The 19790-nt window shown below is 47.7% G+C and overlaps 1 protein-coding gene across 1 annotated transcript; it reads right to left on the bottom strand.

The window, feature by feature from the left end:
• Positions 1-2094: 2094 nt before the first annotated feature.
• On the bottom strand, positions 2095-19046 carry LOC309533222 (matrix metalloproteinase-23-like). The gene is made up of 8 exons (XM_082224507.1): positions 18478-19046; positions 17705-17832; positions 15440-15576; positions 11670-11837; positions 10834-10998; positions 9386-9499; positions 6954-7086; positions 2095-3869 (listed from the first exon to the last, which is right to left on the bottom strand). Exons 1-8 carry the CDS (start codon positions 18628-18630, stop codon positions 3653-3655), a joined length of 1215 nt encoding a protein of 404 aa, XP_082080633.1. The 5' UTR covers positions 18631-19046; the 3' UTR covers positions 2095-3652.
• Between the last annotated feature and the right edge of the window lie 744 nt (positions 19047-19790).

Raw genomic sequence — 19790 nt, 5'->3', positions numbered from 1 at the left:
CCTAAACAGGGCCGCCTTTAGATGTCTTCTAAAAGTCAGATAGTTGTTTATTTTCTTGACATCTGATGGGAGGGTGTTCCACAGGGTGGGCACCACTACCGATAAGGCGCTCTGCCTGGTTCTCTGTAACCTCACTTCTCACAGTGAGGGAACCACCAGGAGGCCCTCGGAGCTGGACCTCAGTGTCTGGGCTGAACAATGGGGGTGGAGACGCTCCTTGAGGTCTATTGGGCCGAGGCCATTTAGGGCTTTATAGGTCAGCACCAACACTTTGGACAGTCCGTGTCCATTCTGCTTGTTCCATCACTCTTCTGCTGACCAAAACTCAATCTTACCATCAAGAATTGCATGGCTGTAGGAGATCCCTCAGAAGACAGCCAAGCTACCCCTCCAAAAAAAAAGTATATTCTTTAGATTTAATATATTTAACAGTGTGTAGCAGTCTTCTCTCCCAGGTATAAGTGGGGAAGTTGACCTTTTTGTGACCTACTGATGCAAGTTGAGCACACATTGGACTAATCTGCATAACTTGGTCATCCACCAGTTTTTGCATTTCCTTAATGTTCTGCAGCTCAGAAAATGCATCCAAGTACATTGAGATATGCACATTTTGAGCGAAAATGTTGAAATATTCCAGAAGCCACATTAGGCTAGCCAAAATGTCACAAAATAGTGTGTAAGCTTATGTGTTCTCCAGAACTCCTCATCAGGCCAGATGGTATGAATTTTTATGTGGATGAAAAATAATAATAATTGAAGATCAATGGAAAATCTTTATTGGTGAGCACATGAAAGAAAAATGGCATGGATCAGAAACATATTTAGCCTTTCAGTCTGATGTTCACTTACGTGGGAGTAAGTCCAACTTAACTCAAGTGCACTTGTTTCTTGTCTGAGTAGACCATGTTTAAGTTTGCACCGGCATTTAGCCATTCCAACCCTAAACCTTTGCATTCTTTGGCCACATACTGTATTTTTCGCTCTATAGGACGCACTTTCCCCCCTCCAAAAATTAAGGGGAAATGTGTGTGCGTCCTATGGAGCGAATGCAGGCTCCTTGGCTTCAGTGATAGCCACTGTACCACTGTACCCGGTTGGGACCTTTAGAAGAGCAAAATATCCACCGAAATTGCATATTATTTGCAAATTTGTCATTTCCCCAAATTCTTTGCAAAATGTGCTTTCTGATATTTGTTATATATTCATCTTACCTGTTAGCTTGTGGTACTTATTGTTTCATAATAAAATTAATAATAAAGTAAAAAGAAATTACCATATTCTAAAGAGACTCAAAAGACTAGCACAGGATGGAAGCAAGCTAGATACCTTTGCACTGAGCTCTTTTTAGCATGGTGATTACTTGAGAAGTTTCCATTTGCTTCAGATTACAATTGCATCACACAAAGGCTGCTATGTTTGGCATTCCAGGAACTTCTGTATTCAATAGAACTTCATCATACCTTGAAGCAATTTAATCTGTCAGGTGCTGCGTCGTGAATGATCTCTAGGAAACATTAGTCAAGCAACAACACGAGGCAAATGCCATACCTCCGCTTATAGAAAGAAGAATATATTCTCATATTTATACCGCACACACTATCAGATGAGTTTGTTTAATGAGTGGGATATAACACTATTTATCTTTATAGTGTTGTACGCTGAAAGAATTTTTTAAAAAGAAATAATGGGAGGAAATATTTTAAAATTAAAAAGAAGATAAAATGTGGGTGGGAAATTCCTTCTGACCTTCTAGAAAATGTTGAGATTATTATCATTATATTTATTTATGCAGTGGTACCTGGGTTACATACGCTTCAGGTTACAGACTCTGCTAACCCAGAAATATTACCTCAGGTTAAGAACTTTGCTTCAGGATGAGAACAGAAATCGTGTTTCGGCGGCGCAGCGGCAGCAGGAGGCCCCATTAGCTAAAGTGGTGCTTCAGGTTAAGAACAGACCTCCAGAACGAATTAAGTTCTTAACCCGAGGTACCACTGTATCCCATTTCCTGCCCACCCCCACACGGATTCAATGAAGCTTGCTGATAAACTAGAAACAGCTAAAACACAGGGGGAAATCAGTCATTAAAAACAGTTGGACATTAACAGAAGTGTGTGTATGTGCTTTATTAAAACATTACAATAAAAACATCACCACATCAGCCCATTCCTTAAAAAACAGTCAGTTCCCAGATCCTGTAAGAACAAATAAGTCTTCATCTGCCAGCTGAAAAAGCCAGTGTGATTTCTCTAGGAACTCAGAAGCTTCCCAAAGCCTATAAATTCCTATGCAAAATGGGGACCTGAGCTGCCTACCTGTTTCTCAAGGACTGGAGGTAAATGACGATTGTTCTCAGGCAATACAGGTGTGAGGCAGCCAGATTCCAGAAGTTGCCATGGACCAGCCCATAGAGAGGGCAAATGAAGATTGGCAGTGTTCATGGGAGGATTCCATAGCGCAAAAGCCGGAACTCTGCTTGGCATGCAGAAGAGGCCCCGATTCCTGGCATGGGGGGGGGGGAATGGGGTTGGCATTTACAGCCCAGCTCTCCATCAAGGGACTCAGTGCCCCCCAAGTCTGTCAGAGAAACATGAGTGGAGGCAGGAACCAGTAGAAATTTAAAAAGGAAGATCTTTAATTTTCTGTTGCAACAGAGTCCCCTCCGCCCTTGCAAGGATGTGAGGACCTGAACAAAGGAGAGTAATAACTTTTAAAGGCTTCAGAAATTGCCCAGCCCCTTAGCTAAAGGCCACCCAAAAGCATCGTACAAGCATCACAGAAAAAGGCGGTCAACTACAGAAATTTGAGAGTGTAGCTTGTCTCCTGTCTGTCAAGATGGGTGATAATATTTGCTGATTGTCTTTCCTTGCTAGTCTGGTCCATTCCTTTGAAATAGACAGAAGATGCTCTTTCAGTCGGTCTGCTTTGGCTTAAACAAATACTTGCCAGACCAGTTTTGCAGAGGTTTATCTATTAACAGGATTTGAAGAATTTGTGAGTGAAACAACTATTGGGAAAAGTTTTCCAAAATGAGCCTAGATGGCTTGGGGATTGCTCTGTGTACTGAAATGAAGTATTTTTTTCTCAGGGATAGCACACACATGGAGAACCAGTGGCCTTCCATATGTTGTTGGACTCCCAATTCCCATCTTCCCTGACCATTAGGCAAGCTGGCTGGGGCTGATGGGAATTGGAGCCCAACAACATCAGGCAGACCACAAGTTCCCCACCTCTGCTGCAGGTCTTGGAATAATGTTGGCTTCAACAGGTGTTTTTTTAAGTGGCAAGAGTTGTGAGACTCAGTAGCAGAGAATCTGCTCTGCATGCAGAAGGCCTCAGGTACAATCTTGAGGTGACTCTAACCCTGTCCCCAAATTAGTGGGACAACACACACTCAACTTATTGCCTCTGGATGTGATTAGGTGAAAACTCAGTGGGTTCAGAAGACAAATAACACATCATCCAGGTTCTGTACCCAAATCTGGACAGGTTATTCCCCACAGGACCTCCCAAATCAAGATATCTGGCAACAGAGCAGGTGAGTCCAGACCAGAGCCTGCAGTGGCTGACTGACTGATGCCACACCAGATCCATGTGGGTAGTGCCAAGCCAGCTAGGACTATAAACACACCTCACACAATGCCGCTCCTGTTCATGCTCTCCCCTGTACGCCCATCATGGGAGGCAAAGGACTTCTGGGCTTGAGCTTTATCTGCCAGGAATTAACCCGGAGAGTCCTGCTGCCGTGGCGGATCAAACAGGCGTACCTCCCTTCGCTGAACTCAGTGGCGACAACTCGCAGATCCTGGCTGGGCAGCAATTCGAAGCCTGGCAGCGAGTGAGAGAGAGGCTCTCCATCTTTATACCAGCTGGAAGCGGGAAAAGGCAGGAGTCAGAAGGAGGAGACTAGCTCAGCCCCACAATTCGCATCCTCACCAAAACCACATCTGTTATGTACTGAGTTGAATAGGATCCAAAATGCAGCAGTCTGATTGGTCCTAGAACAATAGGATCCAGAATGCAGCAGTCTGATTGGTCCTCAGGAGCCACCCAATCCAGCTCCAGGTGGAAGTGAATCCGCAACCTGATTGGCCTACAGGAGAATCCCAGAATTAGCCAATCATGTGGGACCCATTGTGCAAATAATGTATATAAAGCAGACGTTTTGGGGGAACTTCCATTCCTCGCTGAATAAATGAGCTGAATAAAGAGCATGAAATCCACACTCGACTCTGAGTATATTTCAACATCCATCTGCTCCTCTGCATTTCACATGCTAGTATGGCAAACTTCCCTACTTCAGGCTAGGGAAATGTGGGATTACCCTCCCATATGTATTCTGTCACCTAACAGTGCCTTGTTTCATTAGGGACTTATCCACATGCGGTAACGTTGAGGTTGGGTGTTCACTGCAGTAACTGGTAATTGCGAGTTAAATATCGTCTCCAGTTCTTGCGGGTTGGAGCGAACACTCCACCCTTTAGCTTGTGGCTACTCTCGTTTTCCTACATTGCTGTGTGTTCATCTATGAGCAGGCTAACAGCCTCCTGCTCTGGACCTGCAAAGTGAGTAACCTTGCCTTATATTAACCAATAACGTATTAAACAATAAGACCTTAACACTTGCCATAAGTGACAGCAAGCAAAGACCAGTTAGCTTAGTTCATGCATAGGCAAACTAAGGCCCGGGGGCCAAATCCGGCCCAATCGCCTTCTAAATTCAGCTCACGGACGGTCTTGGGAATCAGCGTGTTTTTACATGAGTAGAATGTGTGCTTTTATTTCAAATGCATCTCTAGGTTATTTGTGGGGCATAGGAATTCGTTCATTTTTCTTTTCCAAAACATAGTCCAGCCCCCCAAAAGGTCCGAGGGACAGTGGACCGGCCCTCTCTTGAAAAAGTTTGCTGACCCCTGGCTTAGTTGTTTAGAGTGTGGTGCTGATAACGCCAAGGTTGCAGGTTCGATCTTTGTATGGATTCATGTTCCAGCACTGCAGGGGGTTCGACAAGATGATCCTTGGGGTTCCTTACAACTCTTTGATTCTGTGAATCCCAGCATAAAGTTTGGCAGGGGTGTGAGAGCACCATCAATTTAAATCAGGGGTGGGCAGCCAGTGACCCAAGAACCACACGTGGCCGTTGACAAAATTCCATGTGGTCCTTGGCCTAATTCCATGCAAGTGGGGGGGAGGGGTAGCAGAGAGGGGGAAGGGGGTGCCCTGGTCACTTCCTGTCTGGCCCCCTGCACTTTGGGGTTCAGTCCTGCTGCCCTGGGAACAAAGTGTTATAGGGGAAAAACTGTTCCTTTTCCCTTATGGGGTATCCAAGAGCCCATATAGAGTCCTTAAGTGGGTTCCCTTTTGGTGGGAGAAAATAACAGAGGTCAACCAGAGAATGTTGAGAAGCAAAGCGGAGAGTAAGCCTGAACTTTATTAAACTGTTGCAACAGGGTCCCCACTCAACACACACAGGAGGGAGGAGAGAACCCTGAACACTGGCATGCAAGCCCTTATATAGACTTTTGAAATTGCTCACCCTGTAGCTCAAGACCACCACCCTCTAAAACATCATACATACATCACAGAAGGAGGCGGTCTACAGCAGAGATCCTGCCTTCCAGGATACCTGATAGTGGTCACTGATTGCTTTACCTGGGCAGCCTGGCCATTCTTTTGTGATGGTTAATACTTTTGGTTCCTGAATCCAGGTCACAGGCTCACCCTATTCATACACAAATATGCCCTTAAGACAGGATTTGTAAGCAAAAAGACAAAGGGAAGGCTTTCCCCATTTCCTCCCTCCTTGCAGAGAAATATATTGACGACAATTTGGGAGATACCAATGACAAACTTAGTTGGTCTCTAAGGTGCTACTGGAAGGAATTTTAAAATTTTGTTTTGACTACGCCAGACCAACATGGCTACCTACCTGTAATCAAAATGGTTTGGGAGAGTCAAAATGACTTCAGAATTGCTCTCCTGTACTATTTCAGACACTGTGGTTTATATACTTATGTATGTGCTTGCCTTGTACATTTATGAACGTTTATTTTATATTTGGGGCCTTAGAATTCTTATAACAAAAGGTTCCCATGCTTGCTTTAAATGTTTTGGAATATATTTTGGACTGTGCTCTCAGCATGCAGTGAAGGGAGATGTCTCTCCTATATCTTGCCTACAACCCCAACCTCATGCCCACCATATTGTCCCACTGGCCACAGAGAGAAGTTGGGTTAGGGAGGTGGGCAGGTGGCTGGATTGCTGCAGCCTTTTGGGCAGGGTGGGAGAGAAATCACAGGGTTTCTTACTGTGGCGTTTGCCCCTAGGATGCATCAAGGAAAGAGTTAAAAATGGGTGTGATGTGATTGGCCAGTGAGAATGCGAGGGGGGAGTAAAAGATAGAGTGGGAGGTTTTGAAAAGACAACTGAGGTTTGGGAGTTGGCAGTTGAGGTTTGGGAGTTGGGAGTTGAGGCTTGTCAGTTGGGAGTTGAGGCTTGGGTTGGAGAAGGAAGAGGGTGGAATACGCAGTGGGTTGGTTGAGTTGTATTGTGAGGGAGTGAGAGGATTTGTTAGGGAGTTAGATAGATAGTTGGGAATAATTCAGTTTGAAGTTGTAGGAACTAAAATTTAAGAAACTGACAAGAGAAAAATAAACCGAAACCATACGCTTATTTCTGCACTTAAAAATAAACTTGATTATTTGTTTATGTTAACTACTGTCTGGACTCCGTGTGTCCCCGTGAGAAGCGGGGTGGTGGCAGTGAAGAAAGCAACCGCAGTGGTGGCACAGGGTCAATAGACCGTGAAACGTCCGGGGGCCCTGTGTGATCGCCACACTTACTTCTCCAGAGCTCTAAAAGAAACATGCACCGCGCTCAGGTCAGGAGGCAAATATTATTTACCGCACTGGCCAGTGTTGCAGAGTCTGTTTGAGAATACACAGGCGTTCTCACCTGGCTTGCAAGTGCAACCTGGAAGAGTTCAGTCCACAGCGGAAGGTGATGACTTTGCCCTTGGAAATGTATCTGGTGTGAACGTGCGACGGCCGAACAGGCAGGGAGGAGGCGGTGGTGGCCGCAGGGTGCTCTGTAAGAAAGACCATCCCACACAACGATGGTTTACAAGCTATAAGGAACACCATTTCAGATAAAACCACAGCGGACCTTGCCACCAAACTCTGCCAATTTGTCCTTACCCACAACAACTTCAAATTTGGTGATGACCTGTTCCTTCAGATCAGCGGCACAGCAATGGGCACCCGCATGGCCCCACAGTATGCCAACATCTTCATGGCAGATTTAGAACGTTTCCTAAACTCCTACCCACTCAAACCTCTCTTGTACCTGCGATGCATTGACGATATTTTTATCATCTGGACACATGGTAAACAGACCCTGGACACCTTTCACCAGAAATTCAATGATTTTCACCCCACAATCAACCTTACAATGAATCAATCTATGCAAGAAATACATTTTTTGGACACTACTATAAAAATACAGGATGGACGCATAGACCAGTGTTTCCCAAACGTTTTTGGGCAACGGCACACCTGTTTACTGAAAAAAAATCTCGCGGCACACCACCATTAAAGCCCCGCCCCGTGACGTCAGCGCGCAGCGTCACGCCGGGAGGGACGCACAAAAGTGAAAGTTTTTTCCCTCGGCAGCTCCTCTCAGCTGCGCTCAATCCGCCTCGGAGCGCAGGAGCGATGCCTCTCTCTGGCTCTCCCTCCGCGCAGGCTGAGGGAGGGAGGGAGGGGCGCGTGTGACCCGTCTCTGCTGGGAGACCAAACCCAGCGAGGCAGAGTCGCGCGGAGGCGCCCAGGCAGCGCTGCCGGCTGCGAGGAGGAGCGCCAGGCAGCAGCAGGAGGCGCGGCCTCTCCTCGCCGCCGCCGCCCCGCCTCTCGCCGCCCGACTCGTCCGCCTCCCTCCAGGTATCTCGCGGCACACCAGCCGATGTCTCACGGCACACTCGTGTGCCGCGGAACACCGGTTGGGAAACACTGGCATAGACACCACCTTATACCGTAAACCAACTGACCGACAAACATATCTACATGCCTCTAGCTACCATCCCAAACATACCAAACAGTCCATTGTATATAGCCAGGCACTACGTTACAGCCGCATCTGTTCCAATTCTACAGACAGAGACTCTCACCTAAGAGATCTACAGCAAACCTTTTCAGAACTAAAATACCCAGCAGATGAAGTTAGACAACAGATCAACAGAGCCAGACTGATACCCAGAGAGAACTTGCTGCAAGACAGACCCAAAAAAGAAAATAACAGAACACCACTAGTCATCACATACAGCTCCCAAGTTAAAACAGTTCAACGCATCATCAGAGATCTACAACCTCTCCTGGACAATGACAGTTCTCTTTCTCAAGCTCTGGGAGGAAGACCTTTCATTGCCTACAGACAGCCACCCAATCTTAAACAACTCCTAACCCACAATAATACTACAACCAGACTTAACACGGACACTGGCACCAGAGCCTGCAATAAACCCAGATGCCAACTTTGCTGCCACATACACCCGGACAACACCATTACTGGCCCCAACAACATCACACATACCATCTCGGGACTATTTAATTGCTCATCGTCTAACATTGTGTATGCCATCAAATGCCAACAGTGTCCTTCAGCTCTCTATATTGGACAAACAGGCCAAACCTTACGCCAAAGAATAAACGGACATAAATCTGACATCAAGAATCACAAAACAGAGAAACCAGTAGGAGAACACTTCAATCTCCCAGGACATTCTATACAAGATCTCAAAGTAGCTGTTTTACTACAAAGGAATTTCAGAAATAGACTGGAAAGAGAAGCTGCTGAATTGCAACTCATTACCAAACTTAAAACTATGGAGACACCTGGTCTGAACAGAGACATTGGATTCTTATCTCATTATACATGACTAAGCCACTTCTCACCTTCTCACCCCTTGCCTTTTCCTGTAAGACCTACTACAGTCGTTAAGAGTCGTCAACAGGCTCATCAGGCTCATCTCAGCTATCTGCCAATCTCCGATTCCCACCACCCTTCTGAGTAATACCCCTCCCCACCTTCTCTATATATAGAAGGATCTGGCAACTTCTGTTTCAGTGTATCTGAAGAAGTGTGCATGCACACGAAAGCTTATACCAAGAACTAACTTAGTTGGTCTTTAAGGTGCTACAGGAAGGAATTTTTTTTATTTTGACTGTAAGAAAGAGACAGACATGACTGTTGCTATTTTGGGGTGGGATTCAAATTCAGGTTACGTAATTGAAGCTGATTTGGAGCTCTTGCACAACAAACCCTCACTCCCCCTTCAAAAAAATCAGAGAGCCCACTGCAGAGCAAGAGCAGCAAGGAGCTCCCGGTCTCACCAAAGCAGGCATTACAGATCCTGGGGCAGTGCTTCTTCATGAAGGCTTGCCGTTGGTGTGTGCAGAAGCCTTTTTTGGCCCACAGGTGGCACTGCCTCTTCTCATCCACACAGCCTGCAAATTGAGGAGGGGGGGGGGTCACACATAAAGCAGCTGTGTCTATATCTTGGTTGAAATAGATCTGGCTTCAGGGAGCAGAGGAGGTTTCAAGTTGAATTAAAATAGATGAAGCTGAATATATATATGTATATATACGTGTGTGTGTGTGTGTGTGTGTGTGTGTGTGCGTGTGTGCGTGCTGAATTAAAATATATGAAGAAATTCATTTCTGTCAATTCTGGCTTAAAGAGTGATACAGTTTTCCATCTCACTACAAATGTTGATTAACTCGCAGTTCTTAATTTTGCACACATTTAAACTTTGATGAAATCCTTACATTTCATTTTCACTTGCCTTCACTGTTTGAGTTGTTTTCCTCTAACAAGTGTGTATATAACACCTGCCAGCTTAAGATAAGAAAATGAACCCTGCTTGATCAGACCAAAGCCCATCAAGTCCTCCTGCATCCTATTCTCACAGTGGCCAACCAGATGTCTCAATGCAAAAAACCTGAGCGCAACAACTCCTGACTTGAGATATCCAGCAATGGGTACTCAGAGCCTCTGACAGTGGAGAGAGAATATAGCCATCCTGGATTGGATGAAGTGGACTATGGTCTATAAAACCATAATAAACCTGTTTGGCTGTATGGTGCCACAATATTTTTTGCTACAGCAGACTAGCATGACTGCTCCTCTGTGGTCATCCAAACTCACAAGTGCCGTCTTTTAGCTCTGGCCCAACAGGAGTTGTAGACATACTATTCAAAGCCTTCTTGAACCTAGTCCAAAACAGGCCATCAACCTGCCCAAGCCAGCTAGAGAGGTATTCCCCCTTCCTGCGTCAACTGGAGCTGAAAGTCAGTCTCAGATTAAGGCCTGAGAGGGATGAAACAAGTTTGCATTTGGGCAGAAATCAAAACTGGAGTTTGGAGGTAGGCTGGGAAAGTTTGCTAAAAGGATTCTGGTAACAGAAACAGCTGCATAAGACTGTGAGCTAGATCGCTGACTCCCTCTGCCTCTGGCCTACAGCTGCCCGCGTGTACAATTTAACAAATCCACTACAGAGCTAATCTAGGAAGGTTATATTATTACCACCAATAACAGCTGTTGTGAATTGTCCCTGTGCTTATCCTACATATTGTATAGGATACATATTGTGAAACCAGGGGCAGCCCATCCTGTTTCAGCACCCGAGAAAAGGTGAGGCATGAGCAAAGGAGTGACAATCTCCGCACAGGACAGTTGCCCCGTAGCAGTGCAGGTGCTCCCAAGCTGAACAGGGAAGTCTACTGGTACCAGATGTTGGAGCTTACTGGTTTGGAACCGCCTGCCAGGTGTGCTCCTCACCGTACAGCCGCTGTATGGCCCAGACGTCATCCTGGCCAATGCGCCACGTCCTACTGTAGGTAGCGTTGGGGTGCATGAGGGCGCGGGCGTCCCGGGAGTGCCAGAGCCCCAGGGCATGGCCAATCTCGTGAGCTGCTACTTGCACCAGGTCATTCAGCCAGACGCCTGCCAAAGAGAGAAGGCAAGAGAAAAAGAAGAAGAGGACCAGAATTCCTCTGCCACCATTGCCTGGCATCTCTGCAGGCCAGCTCCAAAGAGAAGCCCACACAGAAAGTTATAGGAACCTCTGGAACAACATCCCACCAGCCTCAATTTCTTCTGAGAGGAATGGAGAACCTCTAGGCTTCCAAATGTGTTTATTGGAAGGCATTAATATACCACTTAATATTTCAAAATAGTGGTGTTGTTAGGCTCCAGCCCTCAACCCTCTCCTCAACAGATCTGCATAGGGGCAGCGGGTGGGCTGCGTATCTGAGTGTCTGTGCAAGAGCCAGTGGCCACATTCACTGCTGGATGCAGCCCCTGGAGAGTTGACATGGGGTGAATGTGGCCCCTGCTTTGTATAGCAAGGTGCATTCAAGCCACACTAAAGTCAAGGGTTTCTACACACAGAGACTCCTTCCGTTCAGATAAGTCAGAGGCAATATCACAGTTCAGACAGGCAAAGACATGTGAGGCAGTTGCAGAGTTGTGGTCTGCAGAGAGGGGGCGTGGCCTCCTCTCCAAGGGCCAGCTAGAGAGGCCCCTGGGGCCACATGTGGCTCCCCACCCCATAGCAAAACCATCCACTCTCTTGTCCTCACCAAAACATGTAGACGCTACTTTGTGCACGGTACCTTGCTTCCAGCTGAAGCGGGAGCGTCCCAGAATCCAAAATTCATGATTGTCGAAGTGGATCTCGCCGCGGGGAGGGAGGAAGGCATGGGCCAGCTCCCCATTGAGCCCATCGAAGCAAGGGTGCAGCGGGGAGAACCAGCAGTCGGTGTGGTTGAACGTGTAGAAACCTGCTTGGCGGCAGCCAGGAAGACAGAGGGCTTGGTTATTGCCAGCATTTGCTCCCATAACGCAGTGCACAAAGTTTCCGTCATTTATCCCAACAATCCAGCAAGGTAAGATAAGGAGAGAGAAAGAGAGAGAGAGAGAGAGAACCTGGCAGAGGATTTGCCAACCTGGTGTTCTGGACAGCAGCTCCCAGCAGTCCTAGACCAATCTAATGTTGTTGTTGTTTAGTCATTTAGTCGTGTCCGACTCTTCGTGACCCCATGGACCAGAGCACGCCAGGCACTTCTGTCTTCCACTGCCTCCCGCAGTTTAGTCAAACTCATGCTAGTAGCTTCAAGAACACTGTCCAACCATCTTGTCCTCTGTCGTCCCCTTCTCCTTGTGCCCTCCATCTTTCCCAACATCAGGTCTTTTCCATGAAGTCTTCTCTTCTCAGGAGGTGGCCAAAGTATTGGAGCCTCAGCTTCACAATCTGTCCTTCCAGTGAGCACTCAGGGCTGATTTCCTTAAGAATGGAGAGGTTTGATCTTCTTGCAGTCCATGGGACTCTCAAGAGTCTCCTCCAGCACCATAATTCAAAAGCATCTATTCTTCGGCGATCAGCCTTCTTTATGGTCCAGCTCTCACTTCCATACATCACTACTGAGAAAACCAGAGCTTTCACTATACGGACCTTTGTTGGCAAGGTGATGTCTCTGCTTTTTAAGATGCTGTCTAGGTTTGCCATCGCTTTTCTCCCAAGAAGCAGGCGTCTTTTGATTTCGTGACTGCTGTCACCATCTGCAGTGATCAGGCCAATCTAATACCATCCAGTAAACTGCAGAGGTGAGGACTCGAACCCATAGATTCAAGTTACAAGAAAGGAGATTCCAACTAAACATGAAGTAAGCCAGAAAACAGCTTATCTCCTGAGTTTACGCCAATAAAACTCAGAAACGAGAGGAGTTAGGAGTCCATCGTTGCTTACTGCAAAGCAATAGGTTACAATGGGATAGCTCTGCTAAGGTTGCAGTCCTTCCCAGTGGTTCGGGCAGTGGTATTTATAAAGTTTCAAAGAAAGCATTTCAATTTCCACCAATTATATACATCATTACCTCATTTAAGTTGTTGGACTAACCATACACATAAGCATTGGCTGTTTCTGCTGACTAAGCTCTGATTCCCACCGTGTTCTGCTATGACCCTGCATGAATACATTGTGTTAGTGTGCAGGTTAGGAACCTGTGTTACGTGTAGCCATTTGCATCATGTAGCAACTTATGTTCTAGCTGTATCATTGTGATTTACATATTAGCTGTATTTCTGCCCCAATTGGTGGGGGGCAACTTGCAGAATCAGCAGTTTCTTAAAGTGACAGGCTACCATAACTTCTCTATCAGAAGCATACTCAAGGATTTACAGAATGGTTGCCTACAACATCTGGAAGGCAACATGTTGGCAACCTCTACAAACCATTTCCTTGAACCAAAGCAGGGCTAGGAATCCCCAACTTATTTTATGTTGGATATTTGTTGCTTACCAAATCTCCCTTCAGAAACACAAGACACAAGTCATTCTCCTACAGCCCCTCTGTTTAAGTAACAATCACCCATTTAGACCAACATTTTCTTTTGTTCTCCCACACACTCCTGCATCCAGGCGAAATAAATCCAACTCCATGTGTCTTCCATTCCCTCTGCTGCCTTTTTCATCTCTGCTGAGCTCCTTTGAACTTTCCCCAACTAGCCCAGATGTAATAAATCTGCCAGGGGAAGTCTCTCTTCCGCTCTTTGGGTTACGCCAGAAGCAGTTTGGAAGAGATGTTAAAACAGTAGCAAAAGAGAGGGGGAGGAGGTAGAGAAGCACCAGGGGTGGACTTTGGTCTTTCAAATTTCAGCGGTGCCCTGTGCAAGGTCAACATTTGGTTGTGTGTCCCGTCCCGTCCCCCCCACCACCACCTCTAGCCTTCCATTCTGCCCACGCCTTGTGTCATAGTTGCAAGGCCCTGTGGCTCTTCCCTCAGCTCTACGCCCAGAGCAGGGGAACCAGTTGTGCTGAGCTAAATCCACGTCTGGGAGCACAAGGCAGACTAACCCACGGCATCTGGGCACCATCACAGGCACTTTCTAATATTTCCAGGGCAGTCCCAAACTTGAGCGTTTTCACATGTGGAATAAAAATCAAAATGGCACCACTACAGTCACATATGTGATATGCAGAAATACCGTATTTTTTGCTCTATAAGACTCACTTTTTCCCTCCTAAAAAGTAAGGGGAAATGTGTGTGCGTCTTATGGAGCGAATGCAGGCTGTGCAGCTATCCCAGAAGCCAGAAGAGCAAGAGGGATTGCTGCTTTCCTTCACAGCGATCCCTCTTCTTGTTCTGACTTCTGAGATGCAGAATATTTCTTTTCTTGTTTTCCTCCTCCAAAAACTAGGTGCGTCTTGCGGTCTGGTGCGTCTTATAGAGCGAAAAATACGGTAGCTCTTGGAGACAAGAAGATCGCAACCCCTTCTAAGATATACCTGCCCTATCAAAGGCAGTAAGGCTCTGAATGCTAGTTGCTGTTGCCCATGGGTCCTGCCTGGGGGCTTCACATAGGCATCAGCCTGGATAGCTCACTTGGTTAGAGCATGATGCTAATAATGCCAAGGTTGCAGGTTCGATCCCTGTAGGGGACAGCTGCATATTCCTGCATTGCAGGGGGTTGGACTTAGATGATCCTCAGGGTCCCCTCCAACTCTACAGTTCTGTGAGTACTGTGTCCAGTTCTGGGCACCACAGTTCAAGAAGGACACTGACAAACTGGAACGTGTCCAGAGGAGGGCAACCAAAATGGTCAAAGGCCTGGAAACAATGCCTTATGAGGAACGGTTAAGGGAGCTGGGCATGTTTAGCCTGGAGAAGAGGAGGTTAAGGGGTGATATGATATCCATGTTCAAATATATAAAAGGATGGCCCATAGAGGAGGGAGAAAGGTTGTTTTCTGCTGCTCCAGAGAAGCGGACACGGAGCAATGGATGCAAACTACAAGAAAGAAGATTCCACCTAAACATTAGGAAGAACTTCCTGACAGTAAGAGCTGTTTGACAGTGGAATTTGCTGCCAAGGAGTGTGGTGGAGTCTCCTCCTTTGGAGGTCTTTAAGCAGAGGCTTGACAACCATATGTCAGGAGTGCTCTGATGGTGTTTCCTGCTTGGCAGGGGGTTGGACTCGATGGCCCTTGTGGTCTCTTCCAACTCTATGATTCTATTCTATTCTATTCTATTCTATTCTATTCTATTCTATTCTATGAATTCTATTCAGCCACTGCAAGAGCAGGGACGCTGAACTCGATGGGCCTTTGTCTTGATGGGAGCGCCTGAGGTTCTTACCTGCTCCTCAAAACTGTTTCTAGAAGCAACAGCTTCACTTGCCACCTGGAATATGAAAAGCGACTAGGAAACTGCTCTCTGCAGTGACAGAGGAGCTGGTGGGAAAATGACCAACAATAAGGGAATGGGGTGATGGGCAGAATTAGGGCAGTGGCCCCTCCAGACTGGTGTGCAATGGCAGGTGCCTTGGGCAACATATTCCTGACACAGTAATATTGCATTAGGGATGGGTTCATTATACAACTCCTACCTATAGTGATGTCTGCCAGCTGGGTAGGGGCCAAGCGCCGGAAGCTGAGGGGAGAAACATCGCTCCACATGCGAAAGGCGCTCGCTATGGCTCGCTCGGTGTCCACCTTGTTGAGGGTGCTGGGGAACTGTACAATCCTGCAGCCAGAAAGTGGTAGAGAGAGCAAGCCGGGGAAAAGCATAACCAGGAACATTATGAGCAGCGGAAGACTGGGGTGATTTCAAACTCTTGTGCTGGCAGGTTCTTCCACCAGGGGGTGCTGTAGGGAGGATACAATCCTCAAATGGTCAGTCTAGCCAGTATTTTTGGGGTGATGCTACTCACGTCTCTTTCTCTCTCTTTCGTGATGGCAACCTCAGCACTTTCATTGAAATATGAATACTGTCACGTTACCACCACCCCACGCGCAAAAAACCACCAGGTCTAGCCATGCATACCAGTGGCAAAATCCACAGGGAGGGTGCCACCACCAAGAAGGCCTTCTGTCTGGTTCCCTGTAACCTCACTTTTCGCAGTGAGGGAACCACCAGAAGGCCCTTGGAGGAAGACTTCAGTGTCTGGGTTGAATAATTGGAGTGAAGATACTCCTTCAGGTATACTGGGCTGAGGCCATTTAGGGCTTTAAAGGTCAGCACCAATACTTTTGAATTATGCTCAAAAACACACTAGGAGCCATTGAAATCATTTAGGACCGGTGTTATATGGTCCCAGCAGCCACTCCTAGTCAACAGTCTAGCTGCCGCGTTCTGGATTAGTTGTAGCTTCCGAGTCACCTTCAAAGCTAGCTCCATGTAGAGCGCATTGCAGTAGTCCAAGCGGGACATAACCAGAGCATGCACCACTCTGGCAAGACAGTCTGCGGGCAAGTAGGGTCTTCCCTGCATACCAGATGGAGCTGGTAGACAGCCGCCCTGGACAAAGAATTAACCTGCGCCTCCATGGACAGCTGTGAGTCCAAAATGACTCCCAGGCTGCACACCTGGTCCTTCAGGAACACAGTTACCCCATTCAGGACCAGGGAGTCCCCCACACCTGCCCACCCCCTGTCCCCCCCCCAAAACAATACTTCTGTCTTGCCAGGATTCAACCTCAATCTGTTAGCCACCATCCATCCTCCAACCACCTCCAGACACTCACACAGGACCTTCACTGCCCTCACTGGTTCTGATTTAAAAGAGAGGTAGAACTGGGTATCATCCACATACTGATTAACACCCAGCCCAAACCCCCTGATGATCTCTCCCAGCAGCTTCATAGATGTTAAAAAGGATGGGGGAGAGGACAGAACCCTGAGGGACCCCACAAGTGAGAGCCCAGGGGTCTGAACACTCATCCCCCAACACCACTTTCTGGACATAGCCCAGGAGGAAGGAGCAGAACCACTGTATAACAGTGCCCCCAGCTCCCAACTCCTCTGGACGGTCCAGAAGTATGTCATGGTCGATGGTATCAAAGGCCGCTGAGAGATCCAGCAGAACTAGGAAAGCTTTCACCTTGGTCCCTGGCCCACCAGAGATTATCAATCAGCGCAACCAAGGCAGTTTCAGTCACATGATGAGGCCTGAATCCCGGCTGGAAGAGATCCAAGTGGTCTGCATCCTCCAAGTGTGTCTGAATTTGTTCAGCAACCATCCACTCAATCACCTTGCCCAAGAATGGAAGATTTAAGACTGGGCAATAGTTGGCCATATTGGCTGGGTGCAGCTTCTTTAGGCAGGTCTGGGAAGACTCCCTCACAGAGGGAGGCATTTGCCATCACACAGAGCCCATCGCCCAGCCCTTCCTGGCTCACTTTCTTTTTCGTACTCTGGCACACAAAAATCCACTTTTAAAAAATTGAATTTTTGCAGTTAGGAAAGTGATGGAGAAATGGAATTAAAGAGGTGAAATAGTTTGATGATAAGATGTATAACTGCTGCAAAAGCAAATCACAACAAATGTTCATTGTCATTTAACTTCCCTGAAAACCAATCAGAACAAATGCTTAGCGGACATTAAACCCCCATGGAAGCTTTGCACAAGCAAATCAGGGTGAATGCTCAAAAAACAGATTGTCTGGAGGACCTTACATGAGGTAACATGCACACCCACCGGGAGGTAGTCCAGTTGTCAAGCAGAGATGGAAAGCATCAAATCTAGTAGTACAGAGCAACACGACAGCTCCAAAAAAAAATTCTTATAACAATAAGTTGCCCTGTGACACTGTATTTAGTAAGCCTGCAATAACCAGGCTATTGGTTCCCCACCCCAAATAAACATGCTTACTTGTAGGTCAGATTCACGTGGTCCCATTTGTAGCCTAGAGGGTTGATTGCATAGCGCCTCCTTCTGGTCAAGCCTTTGTTGGGTTGCCAAGTAGCAGAAGCCACAACAGATTGGGCTGCTTCGTCCCCCTGCAAAAAAGCAAGGGCAGGGGAGGCCATTCAGCAAATCTTTTGAGCCATTCCAGCTGAAAGCCCTATTCTAGTCTTAAACTTGGAGGATCCCATGTTCTCCCCCCCCCTCTCTCTCACACACACACATGCCACTCCCCTTAACCTCAAGCTATGCAAATGGTAGTCTTCCTGGCTGGCTGCCCTGTGGAGAAATTCCTCACCCACCTTTTGGGAGCCTCCAGCGAATTGAGGCTGTCAAGGAAAAGGGGTTTGTGAGAAGCTACCAGGGAGAGGGGCAGGGAGGTTTGCGTGGAAGAAGGAATTCGAAGCTGCAGCCCTGTGCACACTCACCTGGGAGTAAGCCTCACGGAACTCAGTGAGACTTCCTTCTGAGTCGCAGGCATGCCTAGGATTGCCCTGCAAAGGTCCTACCTTTGACCAGTCCCCTTTGCAACCTCTCCTCCCTCCACCATGAATTTGAACGGAACTGGCATTGTTTAATTTGCATCCCCTTTCCAGGGACAAATGTTTCCTCTCCATAGAAAGCTGCTCCCATCTAACAGCGAAGAGACCCCCCCTCTAAATTCCTTTCCCCCCCCTCAATTCCTGTCAACCACATTCCATCAGCTTCCCTTGCCAGGCACAGCCCCCCCCCCAACTCACCTCTGCCTCCACATCTTGCAGAATCCAAGGAGCTGCAGGCAGCAGAACAAATACAACTGCTGCTCCAGCGGCTACCGCTGCTGCCCAGCCCCACTTTGACATTTTGGGGCACACAGGGGGCCTCGGAGCTGAAGGAAGTCCAGGACTCTGCATGGAGGCCACTCCTGCCAACGTCCTGGGCCTCTAGGATTCGCCCATCGCTGCCGCCTGCCCCATGAAGATGTGCAGCCTTGCAAAAAGGAGCCCCGCTGCTGCCGCAAGACGGCCAGCCCCCAGCCTCGCCAGATTGGATCCATCTGTCCAAAATACACAGGAACAAAAGCAGGCGCCTGCTGGAACTTCCAGATGCAGACTCCCATCTCTTCCCTACGATCCAGAGAACCGCCGACATCCCAGTTCCTCGGCACCGCAACCACAAGGCGCAACGAATGTATGAAATTACACAGGAAGCTGCCACCCAGCCCAGGAGTGTTTGCTCGGACTGGTGATGGCTCTCTGTGGCTGCGGGCGGGGAATCTTTGCCAGCCCTCCCTTGAGATGTTTGGGGTTGACCCTGGGGCCTTCTGCATGCCCAGTGGCGTAGCGTGGGGGGTGCAGGGGGGCAGGCCGCACCGGGCGCAACATCTGAGGGTTAGGGTTAGGGGGCACAAATCCACGGGTTAGGGGGCGCAAATCCACGGGTTAGGGGGCGCAAATTACTTGCCTTGCCCCGGGTGCTGACAACCCACGCTACGCCACTGTGCATGCCAAGCAGATGCTCAACCACCAGGCTGGGGCCACCCCGCAGTTTGCCACAGCCGGTGTGGTGACAGCCACCGATGTATTTTTTTCTTTCCTTGATAGATTCAGGCAAATTCAGAGAGGATGAGCCAACCCGCAAAAGCCATTTGGAACCTCTGCAGCAGACAAGATGCTTTTGAATACCAGTTGTCAGGAACAAAAGAACAGAAAGCTGTTGGCTGTATTAGCTGAGCTTGCGAGATTCTTCATGTGGCAGGTTGCACAACTTGACGAACCTTCTGCCGGCCCAAGCATAGAACTCTTTACTGCCTCCCTACAGCCTTAAAGCTGCCAGCCTTTCTCATCTGTTGCTGCAATATTTTTGGTGCTGAAACACAGGAAGAGGGATGAAGAGGAGAAGGCTGTACAGCAAGGTCAGAAAGGGGGAAAGGGATTATTATATTTTGACTATTTTGTTGGAAGCTGCCCAGAGTAGCTGGGGAAACCCAGCCATATGGGCAGGGCATAAATAATAAATTATTATTATTATTACTACTACTACTACTACCATGGCAGCTTTGGAAGGATGAAGG

The sequence above is a fragment of the Podarcis vaucheri genome, assembly GCF_965113315.1.
Source record: "Podarcis vaucheri genome assembly, chromosome: 5".
Classification (NCBI taxonomy): Eukaryota; Metazoa; Chordata; class Lepidosauria; order Squamata; family Lacertidae; genus Podarcis; species Podarcis vaucheri.
The sequence above is the reverse complement of the archived record's forward strand: the minus strand, read 5'-3'. Positions and strand labels throughout refer to the sequence as shown.

Bases quoted from the DNA above. Each gene is read 5' to 3' on its own strand.
- LOC309533222 (XM_082224507.1), bottom strand. From the start codon at position 18,630: ATGCAGAGTCCTGGACTTCCTTCAGCTCCGAGGCCCCCTGTGTGCCCC. The intron at 15,577-17,704 runs GTAAGCATGTTT...TTCTGGCTGCAG, and splicing joins CACGTGAATCTGACCTACAA to GATTGTACAGTTCCCCAGCA. The intron at 7,087-9,385 runs GTGAGACCGGGA...TCTTTCTTACAG, and splicing joins GATCTGTAATGCCTGCTTTG to AGCACCCTGCGGCCACCACC.